Genomic DNA, 19,175 nt, shown 5'->3' on the forward strand with positions numbered 1-19,175 from the left:
ATTTACATCTACTGTTCCTACAGAATGTAGAAGATACCACAAGGATTGTTTTTCTAATGAAGCGATGCAAGGCCACAGTATGATACAGAGATGAGATAAAAAAAAAAGGTCAAAACAAAAGCATAAAGAAGTACAACAGTGCAGGGGACATATAATAAAAAAGGGCACTATCTGACCCACCAGAGTGAACTGCCTGTACCTGATTTACTCATTCAACCAACCAAACTATTGCACACTAACCTACCACTGATTGGCTCATAGCACGTCCTCAAGCCATTCTTTAACCTGAAAACTCCCTTAAACAATCACAGACCTTACCCATAACTCACATTGACTTTATCACACGTTTGCTACTATACTGTGTTCCCTGAGCTCATCTGAATATGTCTTAATCTCATAAACTGTATGAGCAAGTATACTGAGTATATTTCCTTTTCTCTGATTTCACAGCAGAAGCTTCAAAAACGTACTTAAGCAACAGTGAAATTCGACAAGCCCTATTCGCACGGGCTAGTGTTACCAGGGGACCTTGAGTGATTTAAGGCTATGACACACCAACCCAATTATTGTCCGTCGGGCACTCTGAAGGTCGGTGACTCGAGTCTGTTCGGTGTGTTCCGTGCCGTCGTCAGTCGGAGGAGCTGTCGGCATCCATTTTGGCCAATTTGACTTGTTGGACTCAAGGACCAATCTGATTGGTGGAGTGCTAGCCCTTGACTAGCGAATCAGTGCACGAGAAAACCGGCGCTGACAACGCCAGTATCTTCTTCTTACTAGCCATCGTATTTTCTTCCGTTCAGCGAGTATTGACAACAACGATCCTTCTTGACTGCTATCAACACTCTCTGATGAAAACAATTACTGACGACAGCGTGCTCTGTGTTTACTAGGTCTAGAGAGATGTTCTGTCATTTCTGGTTTTCATTCTTTGGGCGACAATACAGATTAGCACCGCCTGCTGTTATGGAGATGCCTTACGTCTTGCGCAAGCGCAGAACATAGGCTCAAGTCGGCGTGTGTTCCGAGGCACTTTTTCGAGACGGGAGCCGTCTGATCAGTCCGACTGCCTTTCCTGCAGACAGTTGGCTGTCGGGTTGGTGCGTCAGAGCCTTTAGACATAACCCCCTGTGTACATCTGTGTGCATTCACACGGCGAAGTCTTTATTTGAATTATCCCCCGGATACGATGTCAAGGCTCTGTCAAAACATGAATTCATAATTGCCAACACAGTCAATATGACCCCAAATCACAGAGATACTGATTTGAATGGGACTTATATTATCACACAACCTCTGTTTGGCAAAATATGGTAAGTAATTTGCAGTAGAATTTTGACTTGACAAATTACAGACATGGCAGATTAGCACAGGATTAAGATCACAGACGATCTCTGTAGTTTGTACACTTTAGTCCCCAGGTAATACTACTCCCGTGTGAAATGTCTCATTTTAACTGAACCCACGTTTGGAACCAATTGTTCATCTCATTAGCCCAACAACCCTTACATTATGTAAAAGGTGGGATCTCTGTATAACTGACTCAATATCTCAGTAACCTACCACATCACTCTCTAAACTCCATTGTCCTTCAAGCTACCCTGTCAGATAATTATACAGCAGGACTGACAAATACATATATTTAAAACCCCCATGTTTCATTTCTCAGTAGGCAAAGGTAAAACCATAAGGGACATGACTCAGAACTTGCAAATTATTATCGAAATTGCCATTTTGGCCTTCGACAGTGAACTTTTTAGAAAAACTGAAATAGCTTTAAAAAATAAGGATAATAATAAAATGGCATTGGTAGCAAGTCAACATCACAAATAAAATACCACTCATGTTCATTCTGTTATGCTACAAGGGCAGATGCAGTGCAATGGAATTCAATAGATATTTAAAAGTTAGAATCTGCAAAACATGACACATTCAAATATATTTATATATTATATTTCACAATGAGACACGTTTTGAGCGATTGCAAACATTTGGTACAGAGGTTTGCACGTTTCCTATACATTTCATTAACTACAAGATCCATGGTAATTCCTACCACTGAAGTACATCGGAGGGATGGTGAACGTTCAAATAACATGGGACAAATCTTTGAAGTCTATATCAAAATGTGGAATGGCTTGGTAAAGCTACATATACACATATTAATCTATCATCTCAATAAATTACACACTGCTTGGTTATCATACACATGGTAAACAAGATCTCAAACCACAAGTTTCTGGTCTTTTTAATGATACTGTTCGTATTGAGGAGAGTCTATAATCATAGAACAGTCTAGAGTCCCCGGTAAAGTGAACGCTTGCTGGATTGTATTAGAAATCTGCCTGGTGTTGAGAATGACAATTATAAACAGGATCATCCTCAGTGATGAGCAGAACACGTGCAGTAAAACAAACAGAAGGGCCGACTGCATGCAGTTGAGCAAAGTTGAAGAAAAAGACAAAATAGTCAAAATATCCCACAATGAGGCCGGGAGCTAAATTAAACCCTAGATGACAGTCACACTTGGTGTATACTACAGCGGGAGAGGCGAGGGCCTATCTCCTTTCTTTGCATATGGGTCATTGCATTGTAATGGGTGAAGCTGTTGGTGGTCGTTGTTCCACAGGAGGCTCCCAGAATTGGCACATATTCACATTTCAAAATGTCTAGTCTGGCAATGCCCCGAGCATACCGCACATGCTTAAGTCCCACATCAGAGATGCTGAAGCAGCGGACAAGGCGGAAGGGGAGCTGCTACATGCCAACATGTGATGTCACAAGACTCCCAAAAAAGTCCTAGTCAAAAGAGAAATCTGGACATGGTCCAACAGGTAATAATGTTGCACTTTATTACCTCTCTGTTTTATGGAAGAACTCAGAAAAAAAAAAAAAAACAATCTACTGATCGACTGTTGCGTTTTCTTAAGTCTGGGTGATTTAATATCCTTTCACAAAGGGTCACGAAGGACCTCTGCCTGGGAGAGGATTCTGGCTGAGCTGGGCACTTTCCAAGGACCAGGGCTAACAGGTCCCTTTGGGCTCTGTGGGGTCCCCGGAGAACCATTTATAGAGGTCACAAAGTCTTCTTTACTACTGACTTTGGAGTAAGAAAATGTGTCCTCTCTTCCTTTCTCCTGTCTTGGTGAAACTACAGAACCTTTTCTACTCCACATATCTTTAAAAGACAACAGCGATGCTCTTTTGTTGACGGTTTCTTTACTCGTTTTCCTGTCTTCTGTGGATTTATACTTACCATTAGTATCTTTCTGCCATGAGTCTTTACCTGTAACTTTCTCGGCCTCTCTGACTGTATGAGGAGGTGTCCTGTGGTGGTGAGACTCTCCTGCCACCCTTCTTTTGAAACTTTCTTGCTCACGGACAGGCCTGGTCCTTTCTCCTCTCCCTTCCATCTCTTGCCTTTGTGAGTGTCTTCTGATCTCAATATTCCCCCCTTTGCCATTTTTCTTTTCATGATCCAAGCTCTCTCTGCTGGAAGAGTCTTTTAATCTCCTCTGAGGGCCTTGTTGATGCTCTGCACGCTGCGGGGTCGAAGCCACTTGCTGTCCAGCTTGAGGAGACTTCCTAGGGCTTGTGGATCTTGTTTTTGCCTGTGCCTGAGCCATCCTGTTCCTGCTCAGTCCAACTTCCTGTGCCTGACTCTCAGTCTTTTTGGGACCGTGATGTTGCTCTTTGGCTTTAGGAAATGTCTCCCCTGTTTTCTTTGGGCTGCTTAGCTCTCTTGAATCTTTTGTGGGCCTGGTCCTCTTGTAGAAGTTAATTTGCTCAGAGGAGGCGGGAGAGAGCCTATGTACCCCTTTGTCTGCCCACTCACCGCTCTCCTCCACTGAGCGTAAACCCCTGCTGCTGCGGGGCTTGAGGCCTTGTGGGGAGATGCTGCTACAGCTGTGGGAATGTTTCAGTTTGCTGGAGAAGGGGGAGGAAACAAAGATGGAATCCCTGCTGGGATATGGAGAGGTCAGGGGTGATGAGTCAGAGTAAAACACCTCTTCGGAATAGCTTGTGGGTGGAATGAGTTTTTGATCATGTTGACCTGTAAAAGATGCACACATTTTACATGGAGACACCATACAAACACTTATTAGAAGATCCACACAAAATACTGAAATTGAGGGAGAGAAGGAAGACAAAACGGATTAATACTGAGAGGTTAACAGAGGGAAGATATGTGAGAAAGACAGGAATTACCAAGGTAAAAGAGAAGAGGCCAGTAAAAGCAGTGAAGATGTTAGTGTTGGTGCTCAGTGTAGTAGCACACAGTAGAAGAAGCCGTACTACCTGCATCAGGGGCAAGAGAAGAAGAGCCAAAAAGAAGCAGGTAAAAAGGTCAATAAAGAAAGCACATTCAAATCAATACGGGAAGCATTCCAAAATAGGCTCCAGCAATTAACACACAAACTGGAATCATTATCATCAACGTTAGTTGGATTTATGGATTCAGAATGTATTTAACTACTTTCAGTGTCCCCTCTCTGTAAACACATTTAGTAAATAAATCCAATCCAGTTACTAACTTAAAGGGGTGATAGAATGCAAAACTGAGTTTACCTTGTCATAGTTGACTAACGACAGTTTGGTGGGTAAAATGGGCATACGTAGAACCCATTGACACCTCATTCCTCTGCAAATCTCACAATTTGAAACTGCTGCTGAAAACGGGCAAATCCCAACAAGGCTCATAGTTGACGTCAACTCGGTGGTTGTACCTTAAAGGTGCTCTAAGTGATGTGACGCGTTTTTTAGGCTACAACATTTTCGTCACATACAGCAAACATCTCCTCACTATCCTTTAGCTGACTGTCCCCTGAACACACTGTAAAAAAAAAAACGCAGTCTCTGTAGACAGACCAGGCTCCACAAATGGCAACCAAAACAAACTGCGCCAACCTGCCCCACGAACCATAACAAACAGCGTTCCAGCCAATAACCGTCAAAAAGCAGTTGGTTGAGTCATGAATAAGCATTGTGGAAGTAGCCTACGTGCTAACGCTGCTGCAGTGATGGCTCACCCAGCTCCTTCTTGTCGGTTATTGGCTGGAACGCTGTTTGTTATGTTTCGTGGGGCAGGTTGCCGCAGTTTGTTTTGTTGCCGTTTGTGGAGCCTGGGCTGTCTACAGAGACCGCGTTTTTTTACAATGTATTCATGGGACAGGCAGCTAGCGGATAGTGAGGAGATGTTTGCTGTATGTGACAAAAAATGTTGGAGCCTAAAAAACGTGTCACATCACTTAGAGCACCTTTAATTGGCTCTGGTCTGTATCTTTGTCACGCCCCAAAATGTACATACAGACCAGTGCAGATCTCACACACTAGTTTAACTGTGCGCTGCTCTGTGCACTTCCACGGGAATTACAAAGAAGAAAGTTTGGAAGTTTTTCAAGGATATTGAAAATGAACCACGGTCGTAAATGCAGTGTTCCAGGCTGTACAGGAAACGCTGACACTTTTCACATTTCTTTGCGAGCTGCCGCTCGTGGAGCTCCGTCGTGTCGCCGGTAGTTGGTGGTCTAGTTACCCCAGAAAAGGTGTCTGTGCGCTGGGTACAGAACACTGCGAGCTGCCGGTCCCAGTGAGTGCTACTGGCAATGTTGCGTCTTTGCTCCAGTGTTGTAAACTTAGGAACTTTCTTTAGGAAAGACGCCAGTATTCTCCGGCGAGCATGCCAAAGTATTTCTCCTATTCGGAGACCTTAAAGGTCCAATATGTAATATTTGTACTGTAATAAATCCAAAAATGACACCAATGCCTCATCAGATATTAAGGAAACATGTTAAACTGAAATACTATCTTTTCTGACAACAATGCTAATTTCAGTATTTTTTCTTTTTGAAATTTACATTCCGTGACGGAATTTATGTTTATGTTTTGATCTGTGTGTTGTTATCAACGGCCCAGTTTGACAGGCAGGCCGGGTTGCCAGATATACCTGTAAAAACGTAAACCCAGCACGCTACAGCTGTGATGGTAGTACAGCCATGAAAGCAGCAAACAAACAGGATCAACGGAGATAGATTCTACATGACATAAAAAAAAGAAAACGCCGTATTTCTAACAGTTGCGTGACCAGAGACGTAACAACCCCCTGGTAAATATTGGAAATGTATTTGAAAGATGGAGACAGCTTAGAGCCCAAAAGGACGCAGAGTTGGCTTATTTCCTCCTGAACAGGTAAGCATTAGCTTCAGGCTAATTTATCACAGCTACTAGGGACGGGCATTTTTTGTCATTTCAACATTTGTGTACTCACATTGAATTATATAGCTAGAGTACCCGAGTTGGTTACTCGCAAAAACAGTTGAGACATAGTCAGTAAAGTGATCCCGACTGGTCTTGGCTAACGCTGCCATGCTAACCCTGCTAACTGTTAACGTTACCGGGAGGACCAGGCAAGCAGCCCACGGCTGTTTACAGCGTCGCCTCTTCAGCGGCTGGAGCCGACAACGGTGAGTTATTTTAAGCCACGAGAGGGGGGCTCTAAATTGGAAAGAGAGGACTGTGAGTTTGCAGTGTGTTTAGCGGTTGTTGCCATAATTCTAAGCCAATGAAGTGTGTTCCGTCGGCAAGGTAGTGGTATTTTTAGCGTTTCGTATTGTAATTCTAAGCCGAGGAAGTGTGCCTGACTGGCGTGTGGAGAGGACAGTGAGGTTGTTGTATTTTTAGCGGTTCATACTGTAATTTTAAGCGAAAAAGTGTGTCTGTCAGTTGGTTACAGAGCTCCGCGTGAGCACGGGCTTTTGACCGTCAATATAGCCAGCATCTACCGTTAGCTACTCCGCTGTGCTGTGGAGTAATGTCTGGCTATGTGAGACTAGCATCTACCGTTAGCTACTCCGCTGTGCTGTGGAGTAATGTCTGGCTATGTGAGACTAGCATCTACCGTTAGCTACTCCGCTGTGCTGTGGAGTAATGTCTGGCTATGTGAGAAAAGCGTCTAGCAACATTGTTGTAGATGCTGCGGTCTCAGCCTGGCAACCCCCGTGAACTTCGAGTCTGGGCAGGAGGGGGCGGGGGAAACAACTCTCCAGTATTTTGAATTGGTAGTGCAGTAAGTATTTTAACCGCTAGCTGCCAGTATTACACACAATATTACATATTGCACCTTTAAGGAACAGTGTGAAATACCCTATATAATCATTCTATCACCCCTTTAAGTTCTATTGAAAACATTAATCTAACATGCCATTGTTAAAACTTGATTGTGAAAGATATGCTGTAGAATTTATACGAATAGTGTGACATTTTGCAAAATAGAAGAAGTTTTATACCACTCTCATATCTCTGCTCTAATTATAAAGCTACAGCCAGGCGATTGTTAGCTTAGCTTAGCATTAGGACAGGAAACAGCTACCCCGGCTCTGTCCAAGAGAAAACAAAATACACCACCTATAAAAGCTCGAAAATAACATGTATCTTGTTTAATTCGTAACAAAAAAACGAAAAGAAAAAAAAAGTTTTTCTTGGCAGGGTGCAGTGACTTCTTGGAGTATTGTCACCGTAAGGTGCCAACCAGAAGGAAGTCTCACTGTCTCAAATTTGTATAGGCACATAACCCCTGGCTGTGAAACTGCAACATGTTGTTTTTACTAGGGCTGCAACTAATGATTATTTTCATTGTCGATTAATCTGTTGATTATTTTCTTGAATCATTGATTAGTTGTGAAAGACGTCTTTCAGTGTTTCCCAAAGCCCAAAATGTTTTGTTTAGTCTACAACTCAAAGATATTCAGTTTACTGCCATAGAGGAGTGAAGAAACTAAGAAATATTCCCATTTAAAAAGCTGGAATCAGACAATTTTTACTTTTTTCATAAAAAGTGACTCAAACCAAATAATCGATTATCAAAATAGTTGCCGATTAATTTAATAGTTGACAACTAATCGAATAATCTTTGAAGCTCTAGGTTTTCCATTTGGACAGAGCCAGGCTAGCTGGTTTCCTACTGCTTTCAGTCTTTATGCTAAGCGAAGCTAATAGGCTGCTGGCTGTGGTTTCATATAAACAGAGTGATATCAATCTTCTTGTCTAACTCGCTGCAAAAAGTGAATACATGTATTTCCCAAGCTATTCCTTTAAGGAGTTTATATTGAAAACATTGAAAATACTTCTTGGAGGAAAGAAATTATATGCCATTCATATATTTGTTGTCAACTAATCAACAAGTACTAATGTTTCCTACTCTATTATCCTTCACATTGTACCAATATAGTTAAAAAAAGCAATAACTTTCTAGGCACAAAGGTGGTCCGTATTAATTGGTAAACTAAACGCTTAGAGGAAAACTTGAATTGGTCTCTGTACTGTGTTATTTCAAAACATGTAATTACAATATAACATATAATTGAATAAATTGTGTGTGTACAGTACTTACTGCCATCTTGAGCCAGGCCCGCCCCAGGTCTCAGCAGCAGGACCACTTTGCTTCCTCCAGCCTGGATCACTTCAATAGCTCGTGTATGGGAAATGCCGCGTGCCGGCTCCCCGTTAATCTCCACTATCTCATCTCCAACCTGTCAGTAATATAGAAAATCCAATTATCAAACAGAAACAGGGCTGATCAAAGCTTAGCATTTTTCACTGTGCATGTATTCACACTTTCACACACACTTTCACACACACACACACACACACACACACACACTTTCACACACACTTTCACACACACACACACACTTTCACACACACACACACACACACACACACACACACACACACACACACACACACACACCACACACACTGAAGGAATAACTCATGATAAAGCATGTAAACATGTCAGTCTGTTGGGATCTAATCAGTGTTGACATTTCTCTCCACCCTTGGATAGGCAAAGTTATGCCCAGAGATCACAGTCTGGCAAGCCTAGGATTGATTCCCAGCCAGAAGCTTCTATTCTGTTCCCTCACTGCACCATCTCCCCTCTCATCCTAATAATAACAATAGTGTGATAATTTCATCCCCATGGGCAAATTCTAATTCAAACCTCTTCCATAGACAGAAAAAGTACAGGGTCAGTTACAGGAAGACACTCTGACCTTCCTGGAAATGGTCAGTGTCACCCTTAGGTGCACTAAAGAAGGATGGATGCTTGCTGACATAGATGGACAGGTGGATAGATAGACACTTAATGATGGTAAGAAGTAGGAATATGATAAAAGTCTAGAAATAAAAAAAACAAGAACACAATCAAATCAAAAAACAGATACTTAAAGACCATCTCCCAACTCTCTTTATTTGCTGTGTTGAGAGGTTGATATGCTAAATGATAGCAAAAACAGCAAACACATTAAAGCTGAACGCATCTACAGCATTATACCCTCAACACTGTAACTGGCAGTTGTTGAAACACAATTCATTAGTTTAATCTCTGGTGCATTGAGCACACAGCAACAGAAATGCTATTTTTTCTGATTTACCTCTCTCCTTAATGAACTAGTAAATGTGCAAAATTTCAGCAATGTAATACTCTATATAATAGCACTATCTAACATCTATCTATCTAACAGTATTGAGTGTAACCAAATGAGCTTCCCAGGAATGGAATGACTTTTATTTAATCAATTTTTTTTTTACCTCTTGTTAGCTGAAGGCCCGAGGACAACCACGTCTATCTGTCGGCCATTTGGTCTGTCTGCCAAAACTTGTCCAGAGTGAGACATCTCACATTATTGGATAAATGCCCATGACATTTCGTGCGGATAGTCATTGTCCAGAGAGAATGAATCTTAAATGATTCTGGTGAACCCCTGACCTTTCAATGTTCATTTGTAGAAATCCCATGTGCTTTCCTCTAGCTCAACTGTGCACACAAGATATCTTATAACCCGATATGCTAATTTCAACGAAATGCTCTAAGCACATTCATTAACACTTGGGGATAATGACGTTAGATATTATTAACCCCATGACCTTTCTTGTAGCACCACCCAAACGTTTAGCCCCACCACTGTTAAGATGCTAAAAATAGCGTAATTAGCAATATGTTGTTCTCTCCATCCAACACTGAATATTGTGCCACTAGGAGTCCTTTAGACATTATGAGTCAGTAGGATCTGGCCACAGGGGCAACTCAAACTTTCCACAAGTCATGGGGTTTATTGAAAAAAAAAAAATTATATATATATATATATATATATATATATATATATATATATATATATATATATATCTCCATATAAAAAAAATCTAAACACTTCAACATCAACAACCACACTTTTAAGTCCCTCAGAGTAACTTCAATCCTCCCCCCAATTCGTTCCAGCAGTAATGACAACCTTTTTTTTTTTTTTTAATAAAAGAAGCACTCACATGGATCCTTCCGTCCAGCTGAGCAGGTCCATCCTCAGCCAGTCTCAGGATGTATAGGCCCATGTTGTACTCTGTTCCCCCTCGCAGGCTAAAGCCAAAGCCCCTGGGACCCCTCTCTAACTCCACTGTCAGACAACCCTACACAGCATGAAGATAACACTCAGTCATTAATACACTCACATACAGACACACAAAGTCAATCGGCAAGTTTCACGCACAGGTGCACAAAACATACACATAAAAACAAATATGCATGCAGGGCTTATCCATAATTCCTGAGATAAAACATTGTTGTTCAAGGTGCAGCTTTCCTTCAGCTGAAGATGTCATTGAACACTCTTCTTGTTTGATCCTCGCTCTTCTCTAAAAGGCTTCCTTCTTTGCTCGTAATGATCGGAAAGTAACATTATTTGAAACTATAACAAGTAAGGCAATTTCGGAAGACATGTCAACACTGATTAGATCCCAACAGACTGACATGTTTACATGCTTTATCATGAGTTATTCCTTCAGGGTATTACAAGGCTGTGTGTTTGTGTGTGTGTGTGTGCGTGTCAAACTGCACTGATTAGCTCATCTCAATCAGCTGTGTGTCCAGCTGCAATCACAGGTTGCCATGGTGATGGTAACTGCTGTCTCACTCCTGGGTCAGACAGTTCATTAAAGTTCATTCAGTAAAACTGAGGCGCACCTCTTAAACCTCGGCTTCTCACTCTAAAACCTTGAGTCCAATTATGAGCAAGTATTATTATCATGAGGGAGAAAAGACCAGATCAGAATTTGTGGTGTTAAACATGTGAGAATGGGAGAAGCTTGCTTAAGATATCCGTTATATGAGTCCGTTACCTTCCCCTTTCTTTGTGTTGGAATTTTAAACTCCAGTGGATTTATGAGGACTATGGTTAACTGCTCCTCAGATCTCTGCAGGGTAAATCCAGACAGCTAGCTAGACTATCTGTCCAATCTGAGTTTTCTGTCACACGACTAAAACAACCTTTGAACGTAGACACGTTCCACCAAAACAAGTTCCTTCCCGAGGTCATTTTGCAGAGGCACCGTGGCTCCGTCCGGTGCTTAGCGCCGCCCAAGGTGATTGTGACTGGTTTAAAGAAATGCCAATAAACCAGAGCACATTTTTTGCCCATCCCAGAATGCTGTGTGGACTAGCCAGACACTCCTCTTCAGCACTGTGGAGGAAAGTCTGGCAACGCAAGATTACTTGAGATATGTCTGGTCTCAGTTATCACAATATCACGAGAGTCAATGCGGCAGCTCCTGGGCACTGTCACTTTCAGGCTCACACTGCCAAATGTGTAAGTCCGTTTGCTTCCATAGCTACATTATATGAACGTGTGAAGAGTGAAAATTGTGGGAATGAGAGAAGTGAGTTTAAGACAATTTTTAAGAAGATTTTACAGGACTGAGGGCGATCCTGTATGTCATGTTGACCAGTGGACTGATCCCCTCCGATGGGTCTGGGGATGGCCTTACCTGTATGTTTTATAACCGTCCAATACATCATCTTCTAATGCTGTATTGCACCAATTGTGTTTTTTTTGTAATGTTATTGCACTAATAAAAAATAAAAAAAAAGATTAAAAAAAAGGTTTCTACGTTAAAAAATGTGGAAGGAGCTGAATGACGGAATAATAATAAAGATTTAAAAGAACACGAGCTGTCATCATTCACACCCAATGAACGCAGTATGCATGAACTCAAGGTAAGAGCCAAGACATTTATGTGATGGGAACAGTATGCTGTATTGTAAGCAAACAAACTGTAGTATTTGTTTTATACGGTCATAAAGATGAAAGTTTTAATGCCTATTATGTATGCCTTTGGCAGCTTTAACCTACGAATAGTTGCCAAGGCAACATACTGTATGGTGAAAGGAATAGATTTGAGGATGAATCTTACCTGGTTGGGTCCTGTCACACACAGCGTTCCCTGCTCACTAAGTGGAAGAGTTTTGTGGTCGGACCAGTTGACTCCCTCCCTTTTCTCCTCCAGGTCCAGGTTATAACTAAAACAAACAAACAACAAATGTAAACACAGGCTGTAAACAGCATGCTGCAAGCCACAAACACATAAAAGCCATTATCCAAAACATAAAATCTAATTTAATGTTGGATATGAAATAGGAGAGGGCTGCTTTTTTTCATATTTGCATATTGTTTTTATTTGTACGCTGTATTGTACTGTATATGTTCTATACTACACACCTTATTATCTTACACACGTTTATTTATACCATCATCTTTGTTGAGAGAAATCTTTTTTAGTTGTATTCCCTTCATCTTCCACATGCACACACTTTATTTTCTGTGAGTCTAATTACAGAGGATTGTTTGTGGTTTCATAATAATTTGTAAGGGCAAGTACCAATAGCATTCTATTAATATGACCATAACCACAAAGTGATTAGGGTTCTATTTTAATGGAGGTTCCGGTTGCATCCTCCTCAGGCCAAAAGTTGGGGGTGGGTGCAGTGAGTCTGAGCACCAACAGTGAAGGAGGAGTTGGCCATACCAGTTTGGAGAGAAAAAATATCTACAAAGCATCACAATCATTTTCTCAATATTGCCTAATATGAATGTTAAAATAAAATGGCAATTTGGGCATATTTTGTTCTTTTATGGTACAAATGGTGGGAATTCAAAAACTGACTTCAAACCCACATAACTCCTTTGTTCAAGCAGCAATTACAACTCATATTTATGTTTATATTGCCGGCACCCTTTAGTGGCCATAGTAATTATGATGGGAGCAAAGCAGAAAGTAAGGTGACGAGGTAGAAGAAATTCAAGGAGGCAGCTCGGGGTGGTGGATAGGTTAAACAAACACAGGACTTTTTCACCCAGGAGACCAGGGTTCATGCAGTGTTTGAAGCCGGATGGGAAGTTATGTTGGATTTGAACCCACACCAAAATCTTTTTCTAAACTTAACTTATTGGTTTTGGTGCCAAAACATAACCAAGTAGGTTTGAGATATGAGGACGGAAACTGCTATCAGGGTCATACTTCCTGCCACCTCTAGGGGTGCTAATTTATGAAACGCTACTGTGGGTCATATTAGTGGGTAGGAATAATCGACCTATATCGCCGTATAGTTTGGAGGACTTGTTGGTACTGACCGTGGACCAGTGATGCACCAGGTACGGTAGGTAGTTTGTGTGTAGTGTAGTCAGAGTATAGTAAGAGTTCAAACCTACTGGTATGAACATGACGACCAGACTCAGAGACAGGTTTTTATTCCCACAGCAAAAAATCAAGTAATTGCTGCCATCCTGCAATCCACTAAGCACTTACTTCACTTGAAATACATTTATATTTATCTATTTATTGCATTTGTATCCCACTGTTTTGTGTTTTTATGTTTTTAATGTTGGACTGCATCACCTGAGTGTCACAACTAATTTCGTTGTATTCCTATGCAATGACAATAAAGGCTTTCTATTTCTATTCTAATATGTTTGCACAGTTTCAAAGGCCCTTTTCCTCCGATGACTGAAAGCTTAGTTTTTTGATTTCCTTTGGAGCGAGAGTAGATTCTTACCGTTCATCCTGTAGTGCTGACCTTTGCCCCATGGCTCTGTGCTGGAGAGCTGGACTCTGTTTAGCTGAACTGGCTCCAGATGGAGGGCCCTTGTATTCTAACATATGTTTCACATCACAGAGATTAGTTCAAAAAATGCCAATATATATAATCCTTCTACAACATTTTCATTTTAGGCTAAAAATGTTCATCGTTTAAACCTCTTTAACAACCTGATGAAAATGTAGCCTGTAAAAGTATACGCATTATTATAGGCTTAGATATCCTACTTAATGCACTGGCATTATAGTGACATAACAATTTCATGCGTTTTATTTTCCTTCATTTGATCCTTTCAAAGAAACAGGGGGCTCCTTTTTCAGATTTGGAATACCTCAATTTACAAAATTCTTGATACTGATGCTAAAATATGCACATCTTCTTATTATGTGCATGGTTGATTGCTTTGATTACCTGGCAGCATAACTAATTTCCCCATGCAGAAAATAAAGAATTAAACAGAATTGATCACGACAGCATACCACTATAGTATGCGCATATGCGAGCACAGAGATTAATACTCACCATCCTCAGGAACCACAGTGAGGGTGACAACATTGCCGGCTTCCTTGATAAGCTGAACAATGTCATTGTGAGAGAGCTCAATGATAGAGCGCCCGTTGACCGCTGAGATACGATCTCCGACGTGCAGCAGGCCGCAGCGGTCGGTGGGACTGCCTTCAATGATTCGGCCAATTTTGTGTGGAATAACTGAAATGGCAGATATGAAAAGAAAAGAGACATCACGACCCAGATAGATTGGCCATGGTGAAAACCTTGAAATATATCTAGAAAGCCAACATAATGGTTGACTTCGTAGTCAAAGCAAAACTGCTCTGTTTAATGTCTTGATTTCTTTATGCAAAGACTTAGAGAATGTATCATCAGAGAAACACATCACTGTTTCTTCTATTTGTCTTTAAATTGGGTTTACTATTAAATACACAGCAGCTAACAGAAGCCCCGGTGAGTCTCCTTCTTCAGTGATGGCTGTTCAAATCCACATATGACTCTTTAGTTTAAGCCTACACCCCAGCTTGTAAACTCCGCTCTGCATCGGCTGATCTACTTGCTGCTCCCTCACAATCGAGACACCTAATCACTCAGTGAAATCCCCACTGCTTGCTATCCTGGCTCCTACATGGTGGAACGAGCTCCCCGTTGACATCAGGACAGCTGAAAGTCTACACATCTTCTGCCGCAGGCTAAAAACACATCTCTTCCAACTGCACCTTGGCTAAGAAGATGATGGTTACAAAAACAAAACAAACTGCACTTACATGTTGTACATGTTCACTTTGAAGCCAATACTTTTATTTTATAGGGCCAAATGTTTATTGTATAAAAATAAATAAGTACCTTCATGGTTGAAAGCACCTACTGGAAGTCGCGTTGGATAAAAGCGTCAGCTAAATGTAATATTATGTAATGTAGTTTATAGCCACCTGCTAAAAAACTTTAATACATCATAGCTTGCCATGAAACCTGAAAAACAGTGATCATTGAATCGTTCTCCTATCGTCTTTGATGTGTCTACACTGCTGCAGTTTCTTAATGATTTTATCTAAATTAAGTTACTCATCCATTTTGCACTTGTATCACTTGTCAGAAGGACCAAAAACATTTAAAAAATGTTATATTTCTAGATGGAATTGTTTTTCCATGTAGAAATATACTGTGCTAAGCTTAAAACATAGATGAGGAAAATCTTAAAATGTTAATGCAGGAGAGACTAGACTTTCACCTCCATGCGGCGGTTTACTCTTTGAGGTGAGGATGACAAAGCCAAAGCCCTCAGAGTCTTTGCGGTGGAGTGTGATGTCAAAAGACTCGTGGTCCAGAGCGCTGGGCATTGGTAGGCGAGGTAGCTTGGGAGAACCGTTCACCAGCACTGGAGCCATTTCCTGAGCCTCTTCCTCTGTCGCATCTGAAATAAAAGGATCTAATGTATTTGTGTTTGGTGCAGCTCTGTTTGTATTTGTCTGCGTGGGTGTGTGCATCCCCGAGGGTTATTACAGAATGGTCTGGAGTTTATTTATGTGGCCATGTACAAGAAATATGCAAATAAAAGTGTTGTCTTTTAAGTCTATTATAAACAAAGCTGTGAATGTTGTGTGATTGCCAATGGCTACCGGTGACTATGTTGGTAGAGAAATAACTACTTAAACATTCTGTGCAAGGCCTCTAGTTCCTGAATCCCAAGCTCAGGCTGTAATAACTTGTGATAAAAACAAACAGCATACCCAGTGCTCAAACAGTTTGTCTAGATTTTCCACTGAGTTTTTGTGAATTGTGCCTTTTTTCTTTGTTCAGATATACCGGTTGCCTGCTCAAACTAACTACTGTGTTCATCATCTATTTTTTAACCATCAACCAGCTATTGTTTCGGTTAAAATATAGAATGCATGAATTCTTGCGTGCCAGAGGATTTTTCTCAGAAAAGCCCAATGAGACATTGGGCCTTATTTTAATGATCTAAGCGCACAGCGTGAAGCGCATGGCGCAGGTGCGTTTAAGGCGTGTCCAAATCCACTTTTGATAGTTTGACGGCGGAAAAAAGGGTCCCTGTGCCGGGCGCATGGTTCAAAAGGGTTGTACTTAGTGTTGTCATTAATTCATAGGTGTGTTTTGGGTGTAACATGCAATAAACCAATCAGAGTGTCATCTCCCATTCCCTTTAAAAGCCAGGTGCGTTTGTACCTTGGTGCATTGCTATTATGATGGCGGATTTGCACCGTAATATTTTTATTTGTAATCTTTTGCATGTTTATGTGCTGCTGCACTTCCCTGTGTGTAACAAGCATAGTGTGCGCGTGCTGTGCTGCGCCGGGTGCAATGTAGGGCCCCTAGGGCGTTTAGCGCAAGAAAGTTTTCATGATCTTAACACACTGTAGGATGGATCAATGTTTATTTTATTTAATAAAAACACATCAAAACACAGTTTCCATTTATTAATATGAAAGTGTGAGATTATTACTTAATACAAATCATTTAAATTGGGTCAGATGTTGTTCTGCTTGTTACTTACCTCTGTAGATAACCTTCCTGCGTATAGTCAACATAACTTGACCATTACGGGCAGCGTTGGTCATTAGATCCAGCACCTGTTTGTGCGAACGACCTTTAACCATCACACCATCGATTCCAATGAGCTCATCTCCCGCTCTCAGACGACCATCCTTCTCTGCAGCTCCGTTGGGTACAATGGCCCCAATGTACACCTGGGGGAAAACATTCTGATAGAGGGTTAGTATAATGGAGAACTGGCCTTTGAGAAAATAGATCATTTAATGGTTATTAAAGGTCCCATATTATGCCCATTTTCATTTTCATACTTGTATTTTGAGTTTCCTGTAGAACATGTTTACATGATTTAACGTTGGAAAAACACATTACTTTTCTCATACCGTCTGTCTAAATATACAGTACATGTATTCATCCTCTGTCTGAAATGCCTCATTTTAGCGCCTGTCTCTTTAAGACGAAGCCTAGTCTGCTCTGATTGGTCAGCGTTTTTGGGTCTTACCCATCTGCACTCTGGGTGTCTCTGCACTGTCATTGCAGCCAGGTAATGACTGTAACACCACTGTGGCAGCACTTTCTACCTATATATTGTATAGCTGTGACATCACAACCGTACGGAAGTCCTGACGGCTCGTTTAAATGCACAATTTCTGAATACAGGCTGTGTGCATTTCTCCCGATTGAGCGTTTTGATACTTTACAGTATTTATATAGCGCTTCAACCTGCTTTATAAGAAAAAAAGCTTTCTTTATAGTATAATCTTTCTATAATAGAGTTATATATATATATATATATACTTACTGGCTGTTGTGGACCTTCTCCTCCCAGAACACGGAAGCCAAAGCCTGTTTCAATGTCTCTCTTTAGAAAAACATCTATGTCTTTGGTATGAGGCTCTGTGAATGAGTAATACTGAGTGAGGGATCACACTTTGAAGTTGAACTGCCATTAAGGTTGAAAAACAACTTCTGTGAACAACTGATGGAGTGTTGGTCTTCACTTACGTCTGCTCTCCAGCAGGGCTTTGGACTTTAGGTACATCTCTTTGGCATCTTGTTTGGGGGAGTCGGCAGAGCGCAGGGTGCTTGTGTTGGAGTGGTAAGGCAGGGCCTGGGGGGCTGAGTCTACGATACCGTCCAAAGTCTCTGTACTGCCTGTCATTTCCTGTCTCTGAAGAGAAATACATGTACCATCAACACCACGTATTTTTTTTAGAACATATTCATTTTAGATATTCATTAGATCACACATCCTTTGCTTTTCACCTAAGGACATCACACATTGTATTGTCTCTACAGCTCATTACCCAAGACAAGTGGCTGAGCATCTGATGGTGATAGATTATCAAAAGCAATAAAGGTCATTTCACTGGGGTTTTTGTTTTTATTTAAGCATAGACTGTGCCACTTTACATTCCTTCAATTGTTAAGGCTAAGGAATGAGATTTTAATGTAATTTAAAATCCACACGGGAGAAACTAAAGATTTCCCCGTGGCTGTGACAGGCCTATTCAGCCAGAAAGGGCAACTTCTTTATCTAAAACTGTTGCATTAATAATACCACCACATCTTAAGAGGCTCATCCATGCTTCATTACCATTGCAATCCCCTGACAATAGCCGTAAGAATATGAATACTGAAAGGAAGTAATTAAGAGCAAACAAAAGGAGGCACCCAGAAACATAATCAATATTCAAATGTATTGCTATCATTTAATTCAATGCTACAGAGGCTTACTGGTTAAACTGAAGGACAAAACACTTTGAAATTAAATTGAGGGATAAGGCCCCAAGGGTAAACAATACAGAGGAAAAGGGAAAAGGTATGTTTTTTACTCACAGGCTTTAGACTCTTCACAGGTGATGTTTGACCTATGGAGAGACATAGATAGACAACAGGAATATGGTAAAAGATGCAGATTTGATTTGGCACAACAACAATCACTCAACCACCATCCACCAGATGGCACTGCCTCTCTGACTGAGAAACAGCAGCAGTGAGCATAAAAATAAACCAGTGAGCTGCTCTAAATTCAAGAGGTGCTCCATTAGGGAATATGCATCCATGTGCGATTAAAGATACATAGGGAATATAAAGGAGGTACATGTGCTGGAGTGCTGACTACATAGTGGAAGCCCACTGCTGGGCTAAGGATGCGGGTGAGAGCATTAGAGATTCATGCATATAATTCAATGACCGATAATTCTGTTTCCTCTCTCTTTTTTTCGCTGTA

General features: G+C 41.1%; 1 protein-coding gene across 1 annotated transcript in view; it reads right to left on the minus strand.

Moving 5' to 3' along the window:
- Nucleotides 1-837: 837 nt before the first annotated feature.
- magi3b (membrane associated guanylate kinase, WW and PDZ domain containing 3b) overlaps nucleotides 838-19,175 on the minus strand; it is a 143,607-nt gene continuing 125,269 nt past the window's right edge. The window contains exons 11-21 of the mRNA XM_028576167.1: nucleotides 18,782-18,813; nucleotides 17,948-18,113; nucleotides 17,745-17,839; nucleotides 16,947-17,154; nucleotides 15,663-15,845; nucleotides 14,444-14,629; nucleotides 13,880-13,976; nucleotides 12,241-12,346; nucleotides 10,324-10,461; nucleotides 8,387-8,525; nucleotides 838-4,051 (exon numbers count right to left, since the gene is read on the minus strand). Of these exons, the coding sequence (XP_028431968.1) occupies nucleotides 2,949-4,051; nucleotides 8,387-8,525; nucleotides 10,324-10,461; nucleotides 12,241-12,346; nucleotides 13,880-13,976; nucleotides 14,444-14,629; nucleotides 15,663-15,845; nucleotides 16,947-17,154; nucleotides 17,745-17,839; nucleotides 17,948-18,113; nucleotides 18,782-18,813 (2,453 nt within the window). The 3' untranslated portion in view covers nucleotides 838-2,948. The remainder of the gene's footprint in view (nucleotides 4,052-8,386; nucleotides 8,526-10,323; nucleotides 10,462-12,240; nucleotides 12,347-13,879; nucleotides 13,977-14,443; nucleotides 14,630-15,662; nucleotides 15,846-16,946; nucleotides 17,155-17,744; nucleotides 17,840-17,947; nucleotides 18,114-18,781; nucleotides 18,814-19,175) is intronic.

The sequence above is a fragment of the Perca flavescens genome, chromosome 4 (assembly GCF_004354835.1).
Source record: "Perca flavescens isolate YP-PL-M2 chromosome 4, PFLA_1.0, whole genome shotgun sequence".
Classification (NCBI taxonomy): domain Eukaryota; kingdom Metazoa; phylum Chordata; class Actinopteri; order Perciformes; family Percidae; genus Perca; species Perca flavescens.